General features: G+C 42.9%; 1 protein-coding gene across 1 annotated transcript; it reads left to right on the forward strand.

Moving 5' to 3' along the window:
* Positions 1 to 3,864: 3,864 nt before the first annotated feature.
* Positions 3,865 to 16,463, forward strand: LOC102434060 (protein FAM71F2). The gene is made up of 5 exons (XM_006106659.3): positions 3,865 to 4,118; positions 5,036 to 5,223; positions 6,520 to 6,769; positions 10,525 to 10,643; positions 16,271 to 16,463. The coding sequence occupies exons 1-5, from the start codon at positions 3,966 to 3,968 to the stop codon at positions 16,461 to 16,463; spliced, it is 903 nt and encodes a 300-aa protein (XP_006106721.1). The 5' UTR covers positions 3,865 to 3,965.
* Positions 16,464 to 19,527: the final 3,064 nt, after the last annotated feature.

The raw sequence follows: 19,527 nt of genomic DNA on the forward strand, positions 1-19,527 counted from the left end.
GGGTTGGGTTCCAGGTTACCAATAAAGCAAATCAGATGAAATTTTAGTTTCTCAGTGTATATGAAAGTTATGATTGCACTGTACTGTAGTAGTCTATTAAGTATAATAGCGTTATGTTTAAAAAGCAATGTATATATCTTAAAAAATACTTTAGCCTGGCTGGCATGGCTCAGTGGTTGAATGTCGACCTATGAACCAGGAGGTCACAGTTCCTGGTCAGGGCACATTCCTGGATTGTGGGCTCGATCCCCAACAGGGGGCAGGCAGGAGGCAGCAAATCAGTGTTGATGTTGATGCATTGATGTTTCTATCCCTCTCTAAAATAAATAAAAACATTAAAAAAATACTTTATTGCTAAAAAATGCTAACCATTATCTGAGCCTTTAGTGAGTCAACCTTTTTGTTGGTAGAGGGTCTTGTCTAGATGTTGATAACATCTGTGAAGAAAAGAAAAAACTTCCGTGAAGTGCGATAAAATAAGGTATGCACGCTCTTATCTTGGTGTGCACGTCAATTTACATATGGTGAGTTGGATTTACTTTTGCCAAAAGGTAAAAATGGAGCATGGTGTCTTCTGCCAAACCAGTTTTGCTCCCTGAGTATTCTTAAGCTTAAGCGCCACTACCCTATAAGCCATTTATTGTACTGGGGTAGTCATTAGTGCTGTTTATCAAGTATAGTCAAACCTTGTTTCTCCAATGTCTCCAGTCTCAAGTCAGTTCTTGACCAAGTTGTTCACAGAAAAAAAAAAAATTTCAGTTGTAGACCAAATTTAATTTTTGACCTAACAGCCCTTTCATACTGATACCTCAGCATGACAAAAAAACAGCATGACAAAAAGCATCTCTCAGGCAATAGACAAAGGAGATGATCCTTTTGTTGCTGGCAGAAATGGAGGATTAGCACAACTTTAAAACAAAGAGGCCATCAAGAGTACTAATGTTGCTAAGGGTGTGAAAGTGCTCACAAAACAGCAATTACAGGCAAATGAATAGGTAGGAAAACTTGTTGATTGGATAAGTGAAAAGCAGCTGGGAGGCAGGGATATATGAAAAATTTGTGTAAGGCTAGTAGGATGTAGTTCAATAAGTTTAAGGAAAAAAGTGTTTATAGGTTAAACAGTACATTAGACATGTACATAAGAAAGGTTAAAACTGAATCATTTGAGAGTCTGGAGAGGATTAATTCAATTTACATTATTTCTAATAGGAGAAAACGATTTGGTTTTCGAACAAATCATTCTCAAACAGCCTTTAGAAATGAATTAAGTTCAAGAACTGAGGTTCCACTGTATTTCCAATTTCCAACTTTCCAGTCCCTGGTCTTTTGCGATCAGCTGGACTTATAGGACTCATCTTTTGGTAGCGTAGTACATAAACATATAGTTGGTATTTTGTCTCTGACTTCAGGCAGTTTCATGTGCCAGTAGCTGTCCTTTCTAGACATTTTCTTAACTTCGATATATTTTCTCATTCAGATGCTTCTGACTAATTTGAGGTATTTTGAACTGTTAACTGGAGAGCTAGCTGTACCTTACATCTCTTCCCCAAGCAGTTTAGTTTAATTGAAATGGTTTCCTGGGTGCCACGACCTTATCCAGGCTTTTGCTCTAAAACTGATTTTCAGCCCTAGCTGGTTTGGCTCAGTGGATAGAGCCTGTGAACTGAATGAAGGGTTCCAGGTTCAATTCCAGTCAAGGGCACATGCCTGGGTTGTGGGCTCGGTCTCCAGTAGGGGGTGTGCAGGAGGCAGCCAATCGATGATTCTCTCTCATCATTGATGTTTCTATCTCTCCCTCTCCCTTCCTCTCTGAAATCAATAAAAATATATTTTAAAAAATAAAATAAATAAAAAATAGATAAAACTGATTTTCAATCTTTCTCATCTCATGGTACATGTAAACTAATGACTAAAATTCTGCAACACCTCAAAAAATACATTTTTTTGCTGACCTGAAAAAAAAAAAAGGTATAATTTTTATTCATTTACACTGGACAGCTATTGTTGTGTTGGCTGCTATCATTTCTTTATTTGACAATCGAAGGGAAAAGAGGTCAATGCCCCTGACAAAATAGGTATGGCATGTTTTAAAAATCCTTGGTGGCGTACCAGTGTGCCAAGGCACAACCGTTGAAAATTGCTGCTCTTAAATAATCTGCTCAGAGGCTTCAACAACAGACGTGATGGCCATACCATTGTTTTCATCTTTCCTACAAGTCGTTGTCCCTGTTTGCCTAGCCAGGGGTATTTTCTGGGATGCAGGACTTGTGCTAAAACTGGGACACTTCTGGGCAAACCAGGACAGTCTCTCTACCTACAAAACTGAGTTTGCATTGGTGTTTGTCATCCCAAACATTTCTGAATTTTATCTATTTCCAGTTAGGGATGAGAGGCAGTTGCTTCTGAGAACCCTGCAGGATCACTGATTTTCTGTAGTCTCTCTAGATCCCTTGTGCCTGCTTGCAAGCTCGTCAGTTTTTCTCTGAGCTCGACTTGTGGCGCTTTGTCAATAGCAACCAACAGTATTCGATTCTCTTGTTTTGTTTTTGTTAATCCTCACCAGAGGATACTAGTATTTTTCCCATTGATTTTTAGAAAGAGTGGAAGGGAAGGGGTGAATCAGAGAAACATCAACATGTGAGACACATCGACTGGTTGCCTCCCGTACACACCCCAACCAGGGCTGGGGATAGAGTCTGCAACCGAGGTACGTGCCCTTGATCGGAATCAAACCCAAGACCCCTCAATGCTCGGGTGGATGCTCTAACCACTTAGCACCGGCTAGGGCCAGTATTCAATTCAAGCTGCTAAAATTTGTTCTCCTAACTGTAGATAAATTAGATTAATGTATGTCTTGTAAGTTACTGCAGGCAACGGTTTTACCAAATACTCTGCTACTGGATAAGATGGGTTGCCATCCTTCCAGCTTCCAATAAGATCTCTTTGCTTCCTTCCAGATAAGTTAAAGTCACACATACTAGGGTTTTGTGGTTCATTTTTTAAAAATATTTTTTTATTTTTATTGCAACACTGCCCTCTAGATTCCAATCTCCGCCAGGTCCCTTGAAACATATGCTGTGCAGATGTTTCTTCCCTGCAGCAACTGTGTCAAGCAGCAAGGATGGACCGGCTTCCGGCACACTCCCATGAAGCAGAATGGGGCCCTAACCAAGGGAATTCCCTTCCCCTTCACTACATCTGCTTAAGGGAACAGCACATTCAGATATTTCCAAGTATGAATTTTAAATCTACTGATTATTAACGTGAGGCCTTAACTCTGGTGCCACCTTTTCATTTTACTACAGAGGGAACAGAAGGAAACGCAGTGACTTAGGCAATATCACGGAACTAATTGGTGGTCCATTCCCAATATGCAGCCCTTTCTTCAACATCATGGTTTCTTTTTCCTTTTTCATGGACTCTTTGGAATGCAACGTAACAAAATACATCCACAATGCGCTTTTCCACCCCTGAGGTAATTCTTACGCAGGCACAAGTACGAGCAAGTTGTGAGAAGCTTCCCTGTGATGGGGAAGATTGAAGGCTGTGGTTTCCCCGAGAGCCTTCCTTGTTGTCTGGCCAGCTCACTGCTGTCTTGGCATAACCTTGGCAGACTCATTTTCCTCATGTTTTCGGGGAGATTGAGTGAAAAATGGAATAAGCTTCATTACCACTCGTTTGCAGTGAGTAAGAAAAGGGAGAGAAAAGCCTGCTCCTCCCTGATTCATCCTTTCCTCTTTTTTTCCTTTCCTGTTGTTGCCACCACATTCCTGATGTCATTCCTGCCATTGTGAGCCGGCAGGCTGGCCCGCCCTCCCGGTCTGGAGGACAGCCTGTAAGTCAGGAGGAGAGGAGGAGCTGTGGAGGTGGGGGGTGGGCAGCAGTGGTCACACAACATCTTGCAGTCGGGCTGGGTCTGTGTGAAGCCCCAGGGATGTTCCCCGGCCCATTCTTCCCAAGAGTCAATGAATAAAATCAGGGGCCTCCCTCCTGAGGTCAGGGAACCAGGCCCTGGAGTGGAACTTGGGGTGGAAGATGGCCTTCTTTGTCAACTGATTCATTCTCCAGAATTCAACTTGTTCTCCCACTCTGCGGTGTTTGAAAGCAACTTTATCCAGGTACCCATGTGCAGCTCAGAGCTCTTTCCCTTCCCAAACCCTGTCTCCAGCACTCGGTCCAGAAATGCTGTGGCCTAAGCCCTGGGGAGGAGGAAGAAGCCATGCCAGCTGGTGATACCGGAGGATCTGGGTCTCAAGTTCCCCTGTTTGTGCCTATAGCAGTATGGGGTTTTCCTCTCTCTCCTCCCCTTCTGGAACTTTCTTTGCACAATCTCCCTTCCAGACCATTAGAAACCTGTGCTGGCTTCTTCTACCCAAGGATGGAAGAATAAAATGTTAGTGCCCCCCAGCTTTTTCTTACTAGTGCATCCTTTCTAAAGTCAGATGATGCAGAGGACTCGAAAAAGGACAACACAGCGTTCCTAATGGCAGTGAGCTTGTCTACTTGGGGAGAGCCACAAAAAAGGTGATGCGGGTCATGGCCCAGCCCAGTGTACTGAACACATGTAAGAATCACAGGTGCACCCAGCCAGTGTGGTTCAGTGGTTGAGCATCCACCTATGAACCAGGAGATGCACAGTTCGATTCCCAGTCAGGGAACATGCCCCAGTTGTGGACTCGATCCCCAGTGTAGGGCCTGCAGGAGGCACAGGTGCTCCAAGCTTGTCACTAAGTTGAAGTGCTGCTTTCTTTATCTTTTCTGTTTTTTAAAAAAATTTTTTTTATTGATTTCAGACAGAGGGAGTGATAGAAACATCAAAGATGAGAATCATTAATCAGCTGCCTCCTTTACACCCCCTACTGGGGATCAAGCCCCCAATCCAGGCATGTGACCTTCTGGTTTATGGGTTGATGCTCAACCACTGAGCCACACTGGCCACGGGCATTTTTTTTTTTAAGTACTGCTTTCTAGCACCTGTATCCTTCCACTCTTGTCTTCTGCTTCTCTGACCCAAGAACCTGGGGCTGATTTCTAGGTCACTAAGTCCGGGAACTGGATGAATGTCCCTGAAGGGTCGACCACCACCGTGATCCTTGGGGTAACCTCCTCAGTGCCCTCCTTGCCGCTCCCCAACATCCTCCTGATGGCCAACGTCACCTGGCCCCAGGGTCAGTTTTCCACCCACAACACACCTGGCTGTGCTCCTGTCATCACCCTCAGCAGGTAAAGAAAGGCCTCAGGGAGGGGCCGGAGCGGGTGGGAGGACAGACGGCACTGTCTTGCAATTGGGCTGTAGGTAAAAAGAAAGGACAGTGTTCTTTAGTGTACAAACTGTGCAGAACCTCATTCATTCATTTAACAGGTGTTATTGCGTATCTATACAGACCAAGCACCGTGTTTGGAGCTGTGGGTAGAGTATCAGTCTGTCTCAGCCTAGTTTTTGAGGATTTTGGCTTTCATTTTGTCAATAAAAACGTAGGAGGGTTTTTTAAAAAAAATGAGGTGCATGAAAGACAAATGGGATTAAGAGATGTTGAGATGGAAAAAAATAATACGGGGTGTACAGAAGACACCCTTCCTACTCTTTCGACAGAGTTAATCAGGATACAGGGCAAAGGAGACCTGGGAATGGAGTCAGAATATTTTAGTCCCAGTTTCTACGTAAGATCTAAGTGGAATAAAATTAAATAAATGTTTTTGTAAAAAAAAGATTAAACTTGGGCAGCCCTGGCCAGGTAGCAGTTGGTTAGAGCATCATCCTGATATGTCCCCAAGGTTGCAGGTTTGATTCCCAGTCAGGACACATACAAGAAGCAACCAATTGCTCTGGCCAATATGACTCAGCTGCCAGAGTGTTGGCCTGGGAAGAGGGTCTCGAGTTTGAATCTCTGGGTTGCGTATGAGGGAGGCAACCAATCAATGTGTCTTTCTCACATCGATATTTCTCTTTCTCCCTCCCTCTCTCTCACTTCCTCTTTCCCTTCCACTCTCTCTGGAAATCAATGGAAAAAATATCCTCTGGTGAGGATTAACCAAAAAAAAAAAAAAAAGCAACCAATAGCAACCAATGGCATACATAAATAAGTAGAACAACAAACTGATGTTTCTCCTTTCCTCTCTCTCTCTAGAAATCAATAAATTTTAAAAATATCTAAATATCATGGGAAAATCACTTAGCTTCTTTCTCTAAGTCTCAGATTCAAAAAAATCTGTAAAATGGAATTAATAATACTTACCTTTTCTTCATCAAGGGTTGTTGTGAGGATTAGAAGAGGTAGTCTACATCAGTTATCAGTCTTTGTTATTGATGTGGGCAGATTCTTTAATAACTAAGGCCCTGGACATCAGAAAGAGCCAGGCTTTGTAATCATCCCACTCTCATCCACCAGCCCTCTCCCTGTGCATTCCCCACGCAGAGGTGGGAGCCCAGGGAGGCTGAGCCAAGCTCTCGGTAGGCACCAGCATGACGGATTCAAATCCTGGGCTCCTGCACTATGGCAATTTCCTGCTTGTGTCCAGGATTCTCCCCCTGAAGTTTGTGGAGCTACAAATCTGTGACCGGCTCCAGCGCATCCTGCGGATTAGGACAGTGACTGAGAAGATCTACTACATGAAGCTCCACGAAAAACACCCGGAGACCGTGTTTCAGTTCTGGATCCGCTTGGTGAAAATTCTGCAGAAAGGTCTGTCCATCACCACGAAAGACCCGAGAATCCAGTTCACTCACTGCCTGGTGCCCAAGAGGCCCTGCAGCTCCACTGAAACAACAGTAAGTGGGGCCCTGCCGCCAAGCTCTCTCGGGAGGGGAGGAGGGGGCCTGGAGGCTACTGCCTCCCCTTGGAGGGTGTTGAATATTACAGTCTAGTGTCCTGGGGGAAGAAGAAGACCATTTTCAAGGGTCAGTGATATGCACACACCAATTACAGCACATTAATTTAGTTTTCCTAAGAAAGAGCTATAAGGTACTTAACGCAAAAGTGTTTTCAGTTTTTTTGTTCATTTTTTTCAGTATCATAAAGGAATAATGCTCACTTAAGAAAATTACAGAAAAATCATTCCCGTTTTTCTTCATCCCCCTCCCCCCCCCCCCCCCCAACCAATCACTTGGAAAATTTGGCATATTTCCTTCTAGTCTTTCATTTTTAATTAAATTTTAATTCATGTATTTGAGGACATTAAATATATATATATATATATATATATTTGGATGTTGCTTTTTTTCAATTTAGATTATATCATAAACATCTTTTTCCATTAAATTTTTTTTCAATTATAGATAACTTTTTTTTAATCTTTAATTTCTTTATTGGTTAAGGTATTACAAATGTGTCCTCATCTCCCCATTAACTCCCAACCTCCCCCCCCCATAGATAACATTTAATATTGTATTAGTTTCAGGTGTACAGTATAGTGGTTAGACGTTTATATAACTTATGAAGTGCTCCCCCTGATAAGTCTGGTACCTACCTGGCACCATACATACTTATTATGATATTATTGAATATATTTTCTGTGCTGTACTTTACATCCTCGTGACTATTTTGTAACTGCCAATTTGTACTTCACCATGTTACCCAATCCCTTAACCCCCCTCCCATCTGGCAACCATCAGTTTGTTCTCTGTGTCTATGAGTTTGTTTCTGTTTTGATTGTTTGTTGATGTTGTTTTTTAGATTCCATATATAAATGACATCATATGGTATTTGTCTTTCTCTGTCTCACTTATTTCACTTAGCATAATACCCTCTAGGACAGCGGTTCTCAACCTGTGGGTCGCGACCATCAGAAAACATATAGCATATCAGATATTTACATTACAATTCATAACAGTAGCAAAATTACAGTTATGAAGTAGCAACAAAAATAATTTTATGGTTGGGGGTCACCACAACATGAGGAACTGTATTAAAGGGTCGTGGCATTAGGAAGGTTGAGAACCACTGCTCTAGGACCATCCATGTTGTAGCAAATAGTAAAATTCATTCTTTTTATGGCCAAGTAATATTTCATTGCATACATGCACCACATCTTCTTTATCCAATCATCTAATTATGAACACTTAGGTTGTTTCCATAGCTTGGCTATTGCATCTATTGCATCTATGAAATGTCTGTCCTTTGTCTCTTGTTATAGTTTTTTTTTTTTAAAAAATATGTTTTTATTGGTTTCAGAAAGGAAGGAAGAAGCAGAGAGATAGAAACATCAATGATGAGAGAGAATCATTGATTGGCTACCTCCTGCACACCCCACACTGGGGGGTCAAGCCTGAAACCCGGGCATATGCCCTGATGGGGATTCGAACTGTGACCTCCTGGTTCATAGGTTGATGCTCAACCACTGAGCCATGCTAGCTGGGCATAGTTTTTGTTTTAAAGTCTATTTTGTCTGATATATTGCTACCACAGATTTTTTTTTCCCATTTTCATGAAATATCTTTTTCTATCTCTTTATTTTCAGTCTGTGTGTGTCTTTCGATCTGAAGTGGGTCTCTTGTAGATAGCATATGCATAGATCTTGTTCTCCACCCTATGTCTTTTGACTGAAGCATTCAATCCATTTACATTTAAAGTAATTGTTGAGAGGTATGTAGTTATTGCCATTTTATTATTCATGTGGGTGGGGTTTTTTTCTTTGTTTGTTTTTTGGTTTATTTTTTTCTTCTTCTTAAAGAAGTCCCTTTAACATTTCTTGGAATACTGATTTGGTGGTGATTAACTCCTTTAGCTTTTTCTTGTCTACGATCCATTTCTTTTAAAAGCTCTTTGTAGCCCTGGCTGGGTAGCTCAGTTGGTTAGAGCTTGGTCCTGATGCAACAAGGTTGTGTGTTCAATCTCTGCTCAGGACACAAAGAAACAACCAACTAATGCATAAATAAGTGGAACAACAAATCAATGTTTTTCTCTCTCTCCCTTCCTCTCTCTCTAAAATCAATAAATAAATTTTAAAAGCTCTTCTTATACATCATTTTGATAATTTCATACTCTTCAATTATATGAATGAATTAAAATTTACTTCATTCCCCTAAAATCAGACATTTATTTGTTGATTTATTTAATTTAAAATATGTTTTTATTGATATTAGAGAGAGAGGAAGGGAGAGGGTGAGAGAGAGAGAAACATTGATGAGAGAGAAACATTGATTGGCTGCCTCATGCACGCCTCCTACTGGGGATCAAGCCTGCAACCGGGGCATGTGCCCTGACCTGGAATTGGACCAGTGATCTCTTGGTTCCTGAGTCAATGCTCAACCACTGAGCCACTCCGGCCGGGCTAAAATCTGATATTTAGAGTCGTTTCTAACTTTTCATCAGGGGTGGAGAACCTTCTTTCTGTCAAGGGCCATTTGGATATTTATAGCATCATTTGAGGGCCATACAAAATTATCAACTTAAAAATTAGCCTGCTATATTTGGTCAAACATTTAATTAATTCACCCCTAATGCCTTGGCAGGGCCAGACCAAATGATTTCAAGGGCCTTATATGGCTCATGGGCCATACATTCTCTACCGCTGTATGGTAACACAGGCATTTATAGGTATTGTCCACAGTTTTTATTGTTTTCTCAGAATAGATTTTTAGAAGTAGAATTCAAGGGGAGGATGGGAACAGGTGAGGAGAGGTCAATGGGGAAAAGGGGATTCATATGTAATACTTTAAACAATAAAGAATCTAAAAAATAAAAAAGAGACTAAAAAAAGAAGTAGAATTCCAAGAAGTAGTATGAACATTTTTAAGGTTTTTGATACATATTGCCAGATTATTTCCAGAAAGTTCATACTAAATTATACTCTCACCAATAATATAAGAGTTCTGTATCACTGTGTTCTTACCACAACTGAGAATTAAAATTTTTTTCTAATAATTATAGGTTAAAGTAGCATGTGTTTGAACATTATTATTATTATTATTATTATTATTATTATTATTATTTTATGGCCATTTTCCTATTGGCATCCTTGTGTTTTTCTAAATTGATTTGTAAATGAAAGCTTTTTATACATCAAGAATTTTAAACCTTTAATCACAAGTTTTTGCAATACCTTCCCTCAAGGATTTGTTTTCCCTTTTAGTTTATTTAAGGCCCCCTCTCTACCCCCCCCCCACCCCCCCAACGCGCAGAAGGCTTTCTCGGGACCTGCTTAAGGTAGAAGCACAGGAAGAAAGGCCTAAAACCTTCAGATTTCCGGCTCCTAAACACTTTCCTCCTTTCGTTTAAGTTGTGTGCTTTAGGTACGCCATCACCGACTTCAAAAGTCAGCTTTTATAGTTCTACTGCTCTGGTTCCTAATGTTCACATCTGGTGCTCCGGGCAGAGTTGCCACAGCGGCCCATCAGAGAGAGGAGGTGGTCCTGCATGGGGCCTCATTGCTTTTGTCTCGTGATTCTGGGGCTTAATATTTAAGGAACAGGTTCCCAGGACTCGGCTGGAAGACTCAAGTGAGTTCCTTCAAGGTTCTGGCCGGAGGAGGCCAAGAACGGTGAGGGGGAGACCTGATCCTCTAACTGTAAATTTCTCCATCCAGCCTGAAAGCAGCCTCCTGTCATCCTCCCAGCCCAGCGAAAACTTCTTGCTGTGGAAAGCCGAGCAGACTAGCGACATTTTCTCACACTTCCCAGGAAGAGTCCATCTCACAGAAGACAGGTGGGTCCTCCATGCAGGCAGCTCCAGCACCCTCCCCACAGCATACAGCCATGGGCGGGGTCAGTGACACCTTCTGCCAATCTATCGCAGCCCTTTTATTTTTCCCTCTAGAGCAGCGGTTCTCAACCTGTGGGTCGCGACCCCTTTGGGGGTCAAACGACCCTTTCACAGGGGTCGCCTAAGACCATCGGAAAACACATATATAATTACATATTGTTTTTCTGATTAATCACTATGCTTTAATTATGTTCAATTTGTAACAATGAAATTGGGGGTCACCACAACATGAGGAACTGTATTAAAGGGTCGCAGCATTAGGAAGGTTGAGAACCACTGCTCTAGAGAGTTATGCGTGTGGCTTTCCTCTTCATGTTATTGTACGCCTGTCCTTGAAAACAGGGCCTGTGGCTGATGGATCTGAATATTCTAGGCAAACCCCAGTGCTTTCTTTTTTAATATTTTTTTTTATTAATTTCAGAGAGGAAGGGAGAAGGAGAGGGAGAGAGAGATAGAAACATCAATGATGAAAATCACTGATGGGCTGCCTTCTGCACGCCCCTTACTGGGGATCGATTGCCCTTGACGGGAATCGAACTCGGGACCCTTCAGTCCACAGGCTGATGCTCTATCCACTGAGCAAAACTGACTAGGGCAAATCCCAGTGTTTTCATATGGAAGGCGTTCAGTAGAGGAATGAGGGTAAGCTAATAAAGCAAGTTTATGGAGTTGGATATTGACTGTCTACATTCCCAACTCAAAAGGGTCCCTTGGATAAAACAATCCTGAGTTCTCTCTGCCTTCTCTATCTCTTCTGTGAAATAGAAGAGAGTAACCCAGAGGGGAGACCACTGCTGGCTCCCAAGTTTTACTAAGTTACTAAGTAAGTGTAGTAGATTCTTTCTGTAATGAGTGATAGAAACCCAAAGCAAGACTGTGCAGCCAGTATGTTGAACAAGTTCAACTTTTGAGTATCATATAAATGCAAATTTATTTTTGTCTTCCTTTATAATTTTTTTTAGTGGGTGAAATTTTCCTCTTTCCTGAGTAAACGCTGGTTCTCTGGGCAGGCCCCATAGCATGTGGACTCCCTCTTAGAATACGAAAGGGCCTTTGGTCCCTTTAAGTAGCAAAAGCAGCATCGATTCTGAAATTAAAAAGTCCAGTGCCTAAAAACTATCAAAACTCTGAACTGATTGCATCTCTCTTCCCTCAGCCTGGCCCCCTGTTAAGATGGCCCCTCAGAGTCGCTCTTCTCCTTCTGTTTCCTAATTTTAAGCTGACTTGTTCTCTTAGGCACTTTCTTGGGTTCTTTGAAGTCCCCTACCTGGCTCCCCTGACTGCAACTCTGGTGATGCTGTGAGACCTTCCTTTCGCCTGGCCACTGCCCCTCTCTGGCACTGGCACTGCAGGGGTCTGTGCTACCCAGGAACTAGCGGTCAGCGTCCCTCATCCCTTAAGGGACTCTGTTTGGGTAGGGTTTACAGTGGCTCCAGGCTGGTGTTCTCTCTCTCTCTCTCTCTCTCTCTCTCTCTCTCTCTCTCTCTCTCATGCTGTCTGCATCTGGTCCTCAATAATATCCTCCCAGAATTTGACTGGCCATTGGAGAGGAGGACGGTGCCTCTAGGGACACAGAAGCAACTTCACTTCACCACCAAAGAAACCCATTCTCCCATCTCTCCCACCCTCCGTCTTTTGTGCCCCCATCTCTACTGGGTCTCCCGGCCCCCAAAGGGTCGCAGCAGAAGGTCCCAGGCAGCCCCTCTCTTTCATCTCGAGGGGCAAGAGGCAGCAACTCATACAAAGGACTCTCCGTGCATCCTTTCTCTGAATGCTTTCCTGACTCACTCTGGGTTAGTGGAGGCTGTGCTCACCCAATTCTCCCAGGTCACAGTCTGCCTTTATCTGGACTTTCCAGACCTTCTTTTTTTTTTTCATTCTTTCTAATTTCAAGACGGTTTTCTTGAATTGTAAACCTTTCTTCTTTGAGTACTCTTATTATTTGTATGTTGGATTATCTTTGTCATATATATATATATATATATATATATATATATATATATATCTCCCCTTTTCTTTCTTTTTTATTCTTTAAACTCCTCCCTACCCCTCTATTTCTCTTAAGGCATTATGTGCTTTGCTTGTTTGCTCTTGTGTTCTTTTTTTTTTTTTTTAATATATTTTATTGATTTTTTACAGAGAGGAAGGGAGAGAGATAGAGAGTTAGAAACATCAATGAGAGAGAAACATCGATCAGCTGCCTCCTGCACATCTCCTACTGGGGATGTGCCCGCAACCCAGGTACATGCCCTTGACCGGAATCGAACCTGGGACCTTTCAGTCCGCAGGCCGACGCTCTATCCACTGAGCCAAACCGGTTTCGGCTCTTGTGTTCTTTTATAAGTTTTCTCTCTTGGCCGCCACTAGCACGGCTAGAGAGTGGACGAGTCCTGAGTAGGGGCGGCTGGGGATTGGGAAAAGGAAAAAAAAAGAGAGACAGACACAAAGACTTTAAGTAAAGCTGGGGCCAGGTGGGACGCTGTCCTCAGATGGAGCGACAGTGGCCCAGAGCTAGTGCAGCACGTTTATTACATACAGCATGATACCAGGAAGTTTTACTAGAGTTTAAGACAAAGGAAATTATGTGAAATCATGGTTAAAGATCAAGCTGTAATTCTTCATTCTTGTGGCTTCTTTGTAATTGTCACTCCTGGCTGAGCCCGGATAATTGTGTCTGTTCCTGCTGAACTTAGATAATGAAACCCACCCCCTGGCACCTGAGCTAAAGGTCAGGCTGACAACATACCTGCCTCTGGCAAGGTATGTTTCCAGGACGTGGCTCTGCCTACGCCACTGGATTCAGCCAACAACCAGCTCATGTGCCTTCCCAGGCGCTCGCTACATTCTTTATTGCTTTGTTTTGGAAATAATGGTTCTTTCTTTTAAAATGTCTAATTGTTTTCTCAGTTTTATCACTTCATTTATCAATATTTTAAATTCTGACTTATGTTGTTCTTTTATGTAGTCTATCATTTTCTTAATTTCTTTTAGCTCATTTTGAAATGCTAGGTTGCAGTTTGCATTCATTTTGCGCTACATCTTTTTTTGTTGTTGTTAATCCTCCTTGGATCCATGACTTTATTTTATTTATTTATTTATTTTTAAAGAAGGCAAAAATTATTTTATTAATAAAATATATAATCCAAAATTGACATTGTAGTCATAAATAGCCAAATACTAGTTTCAGAAAAAAATTATGCAAAAATGTAAAACATAAAAGAAAACAATAACACTGCATCAAACACTTTTAACACATTGCACATAATTTTGCATCCATTGATTTTAGACAGAGTGGAAGAGAGAGGGAGAGACATAGAGAAACATCAATGTGAGAGAGACACAGTGATTGGTTGCTTCCTGCACATGCCCCCACCAAGACCTAGGATCGAGCCTGCAACTGAGGTACATGCCCTTGACCAGAATTGAACCCAGGATCCTTCAGTCCAAGGGCCAATGCTCTAACCACTGAGCTAAACCTGCTAGGACATGCAGCACATCTTTTTAGTGTGCTTTTATTGTCTTCAAGGATTTATTATGCTTTGCATCTTTTCTTATATGATTTTGTGTGGGTTTTGATTATGATCCTTTTCTGATGCAATTTATTTTTATGTGAAATGGTTTTTCTCAACCTCTGAGAATGATAGCTGGGTCACGGTGGCTTTCTGGTTTTGGCTCGAGTGCTTCCTCTTGTGTCATTTTTGTGAAGCATTAATGACCTTTGGGGACTGTGCTCCTCTCTCTTATCTTTAGCTGATCCTGCCCTTTCCTTTGGCTCTTCTGTTCCTGTTCTACTCAATTTGTATTCCATTTCCGTTGGTTTTCCCCTACTATGAGGCTGTGCCCTGCCAGGGAGAGTATTCTGATGGTTCTGAGAGTTGGTAAGGCACACCCTGCTTCCGCCCTTGAGGCTTTACCATGGAAGGACTCCAGTTTCTACTTCCAGTTTTCTTCTTCTCTAATTCGCCTGCTGCACTTTCCACTGAGAATCTGGGGCGATTTAGGGGCTCTCCTGTTTTCAAGTCCCTCCGATGCCTCATTGCCTCTCTGCTTCCTCTCACACAGACCCCGAAGCCATGTGGGTCTTGTGGCCTCTGTAGCTGTCATTTTCTTTGTGAGTTTATCTCAAACAGGCCATTATCTGTGGGACTCATGTTGCTGAATTGGGAATGGGGGGAGAACCATTGTAAGCTTGCTTCTGCCAGGTACCTCAGAGATCTGACTGACCCGGGAGACATTTTTTATATTAGTTTCTCCGCTTGGGAGTTGTTGGACCACGTGTCAGACTGAAAATGAAGACAGGCCCAAAGATAAGAATTTTCAGAAGAGGCTTCTTTTTGACCCAGAATCCAGATTGAGATAGATAAGTTTATGGCACTGATGGGTTTCTTTCTGGTGTGCCCTTTTGCTGAGAAGCTGCTTTGAAAGTCCTGGATTTATGCCGATACCTCAGTAAACCCCCCACCTGGCTAGGACCGAGGATTTATCTCCTGTGTCTCCACGCCCTGGTTACCAAGACTGGCAAGTCCCTCGGGCAGCCCTAGCTTCAGCTCACATTGGGCTTGTCTATAATTTTTGTCCCTTGGGATTTTTCTTTACTTTCTTGTGAGTTCAACATTTAAAATTATGTTAATGATATTTTATCTACATTTCTAGGTGTTTTGTGGCAAAGAGGTGGGGTTTTTTTAGATTATTCAACCACATTGCCAGTCTCTAGCAAAGTAACTCTAGAATTATTTTCACCTAAAAAAACAAAATCTCACTGCATTTATCTCTGAAGAGTTACAGTGTGGGGGATTTTTATTTTGTTTTGGTGCTTTATTATAGTTTTTATATTTTTCATTTAATATAAGTATGCATTGCCTTTGGAATCAAAATTTTAACCACACTGTGTGTTTTTCTAGACACCTAAGTGGTTGTGATTTTTAAAAATATGTATTTGTGTTGATTTCAGAGAGGAAGGGAGAGGGAGAGAGAGATAGAAACATCCATGATGAGAGAGAATCATTGACCCCTGCACGCCCCACACTGGGGATAGAGCCTGCAACCCGGGCATATGGCCTGACCTGGAATCAAACCGTGACCTCCTGGTCCATAGGTCGATGCTCAACCACCGAGCCATGCCAGCCTGCCGGTTGTGAGTTTTTTAAGTTGTCAGTGTTTTGGAGAACTGTCTGAGGTTTTCTTTGCACTCACGCTGACTCCAGGCAGGTTATAGTAGGCTCCAGGCAGATCCCAGTAGGCTCCGGTTTTGCCTTTGAACCATAACACATTAGGTTCTCAACACATCCAAGCAGCGCCAAAGGCTCGGAGGGGTGTCTGTTCCACGTCAGCAGAGCAGCCTTAGCTCCAGCCTCCCTCCTGCTTGGCTTCCTCCACTCAAGTCCTTCTTAGCTGCATCATCCCATCTCTACGTGTTTTCACTGCCCATCATTTCCATAGTCACATCTGTGTTCAAGCCGCTCATGCTGGAAAGACATAACTAAAAAGCAGTTTTTATAATTAAACTCTTAACAATGCTTTCTTTTTCTTCTATTGTTTTCAATGGCCCCAAACTTCCTGGGTTCCAACAGAAAACAGGCCACTAAAATCAAGGATTGCAAGAGCGACAGGAGGACACCCTTGCCGGCGGCATCTTCAGCCAATATGATTGTGCCTATGAGAGCCATTTTGGGCCACAGCCTCTGGGAACAAGAGAATCCGGACGAGTGCTTACCACAGGCTCCTGTAGCCAGTTCCCTAGGAGAGAACTTACTGGGACCCTGACACCTACCCAAACGGGTGATCTTCCTGGCTTTAGTCAGCGCACTGGCTACAGCCTCCCATCCTGCTGTTTTCCCACCGTGGGCCAATGACCATGGGAGAAGTAAGATGGTGTTTAAAACAAGGTGCTCCTATACTTCCACCAATAAACCTCCAAGTGGGCCCCTAATTGTTGTGGGTTGTGCTATGGCCGGGGCCGGGTGGGGGGAGGGAGGGGGAGGGTTTGCAGGGAAGGACTGATTGGGAGCAAGAGCTCACTCTGTGGGAAAACAAGTGGGGAAAAGTTCCTTCTGCTCAATTAAAATCCCACAGCAGTTGAGCAAAGTCAAGAAAGCCAGTCCAGAGGAAATGGCCAGGCGAGATATCCAACTTTCTCTTTCAAAGGGAGAGGGGACAACAGGCAGCGCTGCTCCAAGTCCAAAGTGAAAGAAATCCTCAGCCCTGGCCCATGTTGCTAAGTGGTTAGAGCATCGAAGGGTTGCAGGGGTTTTGTTTTGTTTTGTTTTAATCCTCACATGAGGATATTTTTCCATTGATTTTTAAAGAGAGTGGAAGAGAGAGAAAGACAGAGAGAAATATCCATATGAGAGAAACACATTGATTAGTTGTCTCTGGATGCACCCCCACCAGGATCCAGGCTAGGGTAGAGCCTGCAACCGAGGTACGTGCCCTTGACTTGAATCGAACCCGGGACCCTCTGGTCCATAGTTGGATGCTCTATCCACTGAGCCAAACCGGCTAGGACGATTGCAGGTTTGATTCCTGGTCAAGGGCATGTACCTGGGCTTCATGTTTGCTCCCCGCTCCTGGTCAGGCGCATACAGTAAGCAACCAATGTCTCTCACATCGATGTTTTTCTCTCTCTTCCCTCTCTCCCTTCCACTCTCTTTGAAAAACAGTGGAAAAATTATCCTCAGGTGAGGATTAACAAAAAAAAAGAAAGAAAGAAAGGAAAGAAATCCTCAGAATGATGGGAAATATCTTTGTGTTGCTCCACTCACTTAAGCAAGAAATTGAATTTTTACTGCCCCACTGTTAAGTTATGAAGGCTTACCCTGGGCCATGCAAACTTTGGTTGCTAAGGAAGACATGGCTTCAGGTAAGGAAGATGGTGACCACCCATCTCTGGGAGTCCTATTGGCAAACTGGAAAACACAGTGTCGGTGCACATCAGGGATAGGGCAGGGGCTTGGGCCAACCTCTAGACCAGTGATGGCGAACCTTTTGAGCTCGGCGTGTCAGCATTTTGAAAAACCCTAACGTAACTCTGGTGCCGTGTCACATATAGAAATTTTTTGATATTTGCAACCATAGTAAAACAAAGACTTATATTTTTGATATTTATTTTATATATTTAAATGCCATTTAACAAAGAAAAATCAACCAAAAAAATGAGTTCGCGTGTCACCTCTGACACACGTGTCATAGGTTCGCCATCACTGCTCTAGACAAACGGGGAATATTTACCTGAAAAATACTACCACCACATTGAGCATGCATTTCTAAAGTTCCTACTAGGTACCAGACACTGCACTGGATGCCTGGTATAGTAGAGAGAACAAAACAGATGGACAAGTGTCCTGCCGTTAGGGAGTGTAGGGGAGAGATATCAAGCTCTAGTTTGGAGACACAGGAAGGCCATGAAGGTTGACATTAAGGTTGAGCCATTCAGCCTGCAGATCAAGGTGGACTTGCTTTGCTAAGGTTCACACTGTAGGAAAGAGAGTGATGGAGGGAGAGGGAACATGACTGCCCTGCCCCCCTGTGCATTCTCAGTTGGGCTGAGTAGTAGATCCTGGCTAGATTGGGTCAGAAAAAAACACTGCAGCTGAGAGGGTTCCTAATGTGTGTGGGTTTCTTCCTGCTTCTAATAAAAATAAAAACAAAACAAAAAATTGTTTGCATGTTACAGTCAAATAAGCTGGGCATTGTTGGTGCTGGTGAGAGACACCCAGAAGCTGAACTTAGAAGAGGCTAATGGTTTCCAGGGGGGTTTGGCCAGTGACATGTCCAGATAGGAGGTCAGAGGGAGAGGGAAACATGGGGCCCAGACTATTATTCTCTCCCTTGTAGTCGCACGAGGCTGGCTGTGGCCCTTAACAGAAGAAAACTGCTCCTCTTGAGGTAACCTCTTCCAGTCAACTCTCTCTTTCCTAGTTCCACTAACCATGCCCTTCTGCTGCCCTTCAGGGTCCTAGCCTGCATCTTGGGGAGCCAAGGGATTCACTAATAACCTTTCAGTACCACCGGTCATAAGGGCCCTCAGCTTCAGTAAGGATCCTGTCAGGTCACGTTAGCCAGAATCCCCCTTACCCCTGATGTTTTCTCTTAGTCATTTTCCATCCACTGCCCTCCACTTGGCTTTTTAGCTAGAAATTCCCACTGTCCATGCTGTGACTGGAGTTGAGCCCAATCTCTCTCCCTTAGTGCAAAGTTTCACCACATCTATATCTATAGTGACAATGAAGCCTTCCTTACTGTGCTTAAAAAAAAAAAATTCCACAAGGGGCCTATCTTGAGAAATCCAAGACTATGGTTTCAAAAGAGGGAAACAACCACAGGGGGTGGTAAAGATTCACAAAACAAGCATTGAAAATGAACACTTAGAAATATTAAGGCTAAGGCCATTTACAGAAGATATAACTTGAAACAACCAGACTTACGAGTATAACAGTCTAGGGATATTCTGAGAGGGGGCAATTCTGATTTTTACTCTATCTCTGATTCCTGCCTGACTTAGGGCAAATCAATTAATTTGCCCATTGAGATATGGATTTTAAATTAAAACATCACTTAAGCCCTAGCGTTGGCCTATGGACTGAAGGGCCCCGGGTTCAACTCCGGTCAAGGGCACATGCCCAGGTTGTGGGCTCAATCCCCAGTAGGGGGCGTGCAGGAAGCAGCCGATCAGTGATTCTCTCTCATCATTGATGTTTCTATCTCTCCCTCTCCCTTCCTCTCTGAAATCAATAAAAATATATTTAAAAACAAACGAAAAAAATCACTTAAATTTTAATTATCCCCAAACAAAACACTGTTTTTGAATGTTAATTGTTGCAATCATAAC

The sequence above is a fragment of the Myotis lucifugus genome, unplaced genomic scaffold (assembly GCF_000147115.1).
Source record: "Myotis lucifugus unplaced genomic scaffold, Myoluc2.0 scaffold_878, whole genome shotgun sequence".
Classification (NCBI taxonomy): Eukaryota; Metazoa; Chordata; class Mammalia; order Chiroptera; family Vespertilionidae; genus Myotis; species Myotis lucifugus.

Bases quoted from the DNA above. Each gene is read 5' to 3' on its own strand.
- LOC102434060 (XM_006106659.3), top strand. From the start codon at position 3,966: ATGAATAAAATCAGGGGCCTCCCTCCTGAGGTCAGGGAACCAGGCCCT. The intron at 5,224-6,519 runs GTAAAGAAAGGC...GCTTGTGTCCAG, and splicing joins CCTGTCATCACCCTCAGCAG to GATTCTCCCCCTGAAGTTTG. The intron at 10,644-16,270 runs GTGGGTCCTCCA...GGGTTCCAACAG, and splicing joins GTCCATCTCACAGAAGACAG to AAAACAGGCCACTAAAATCA.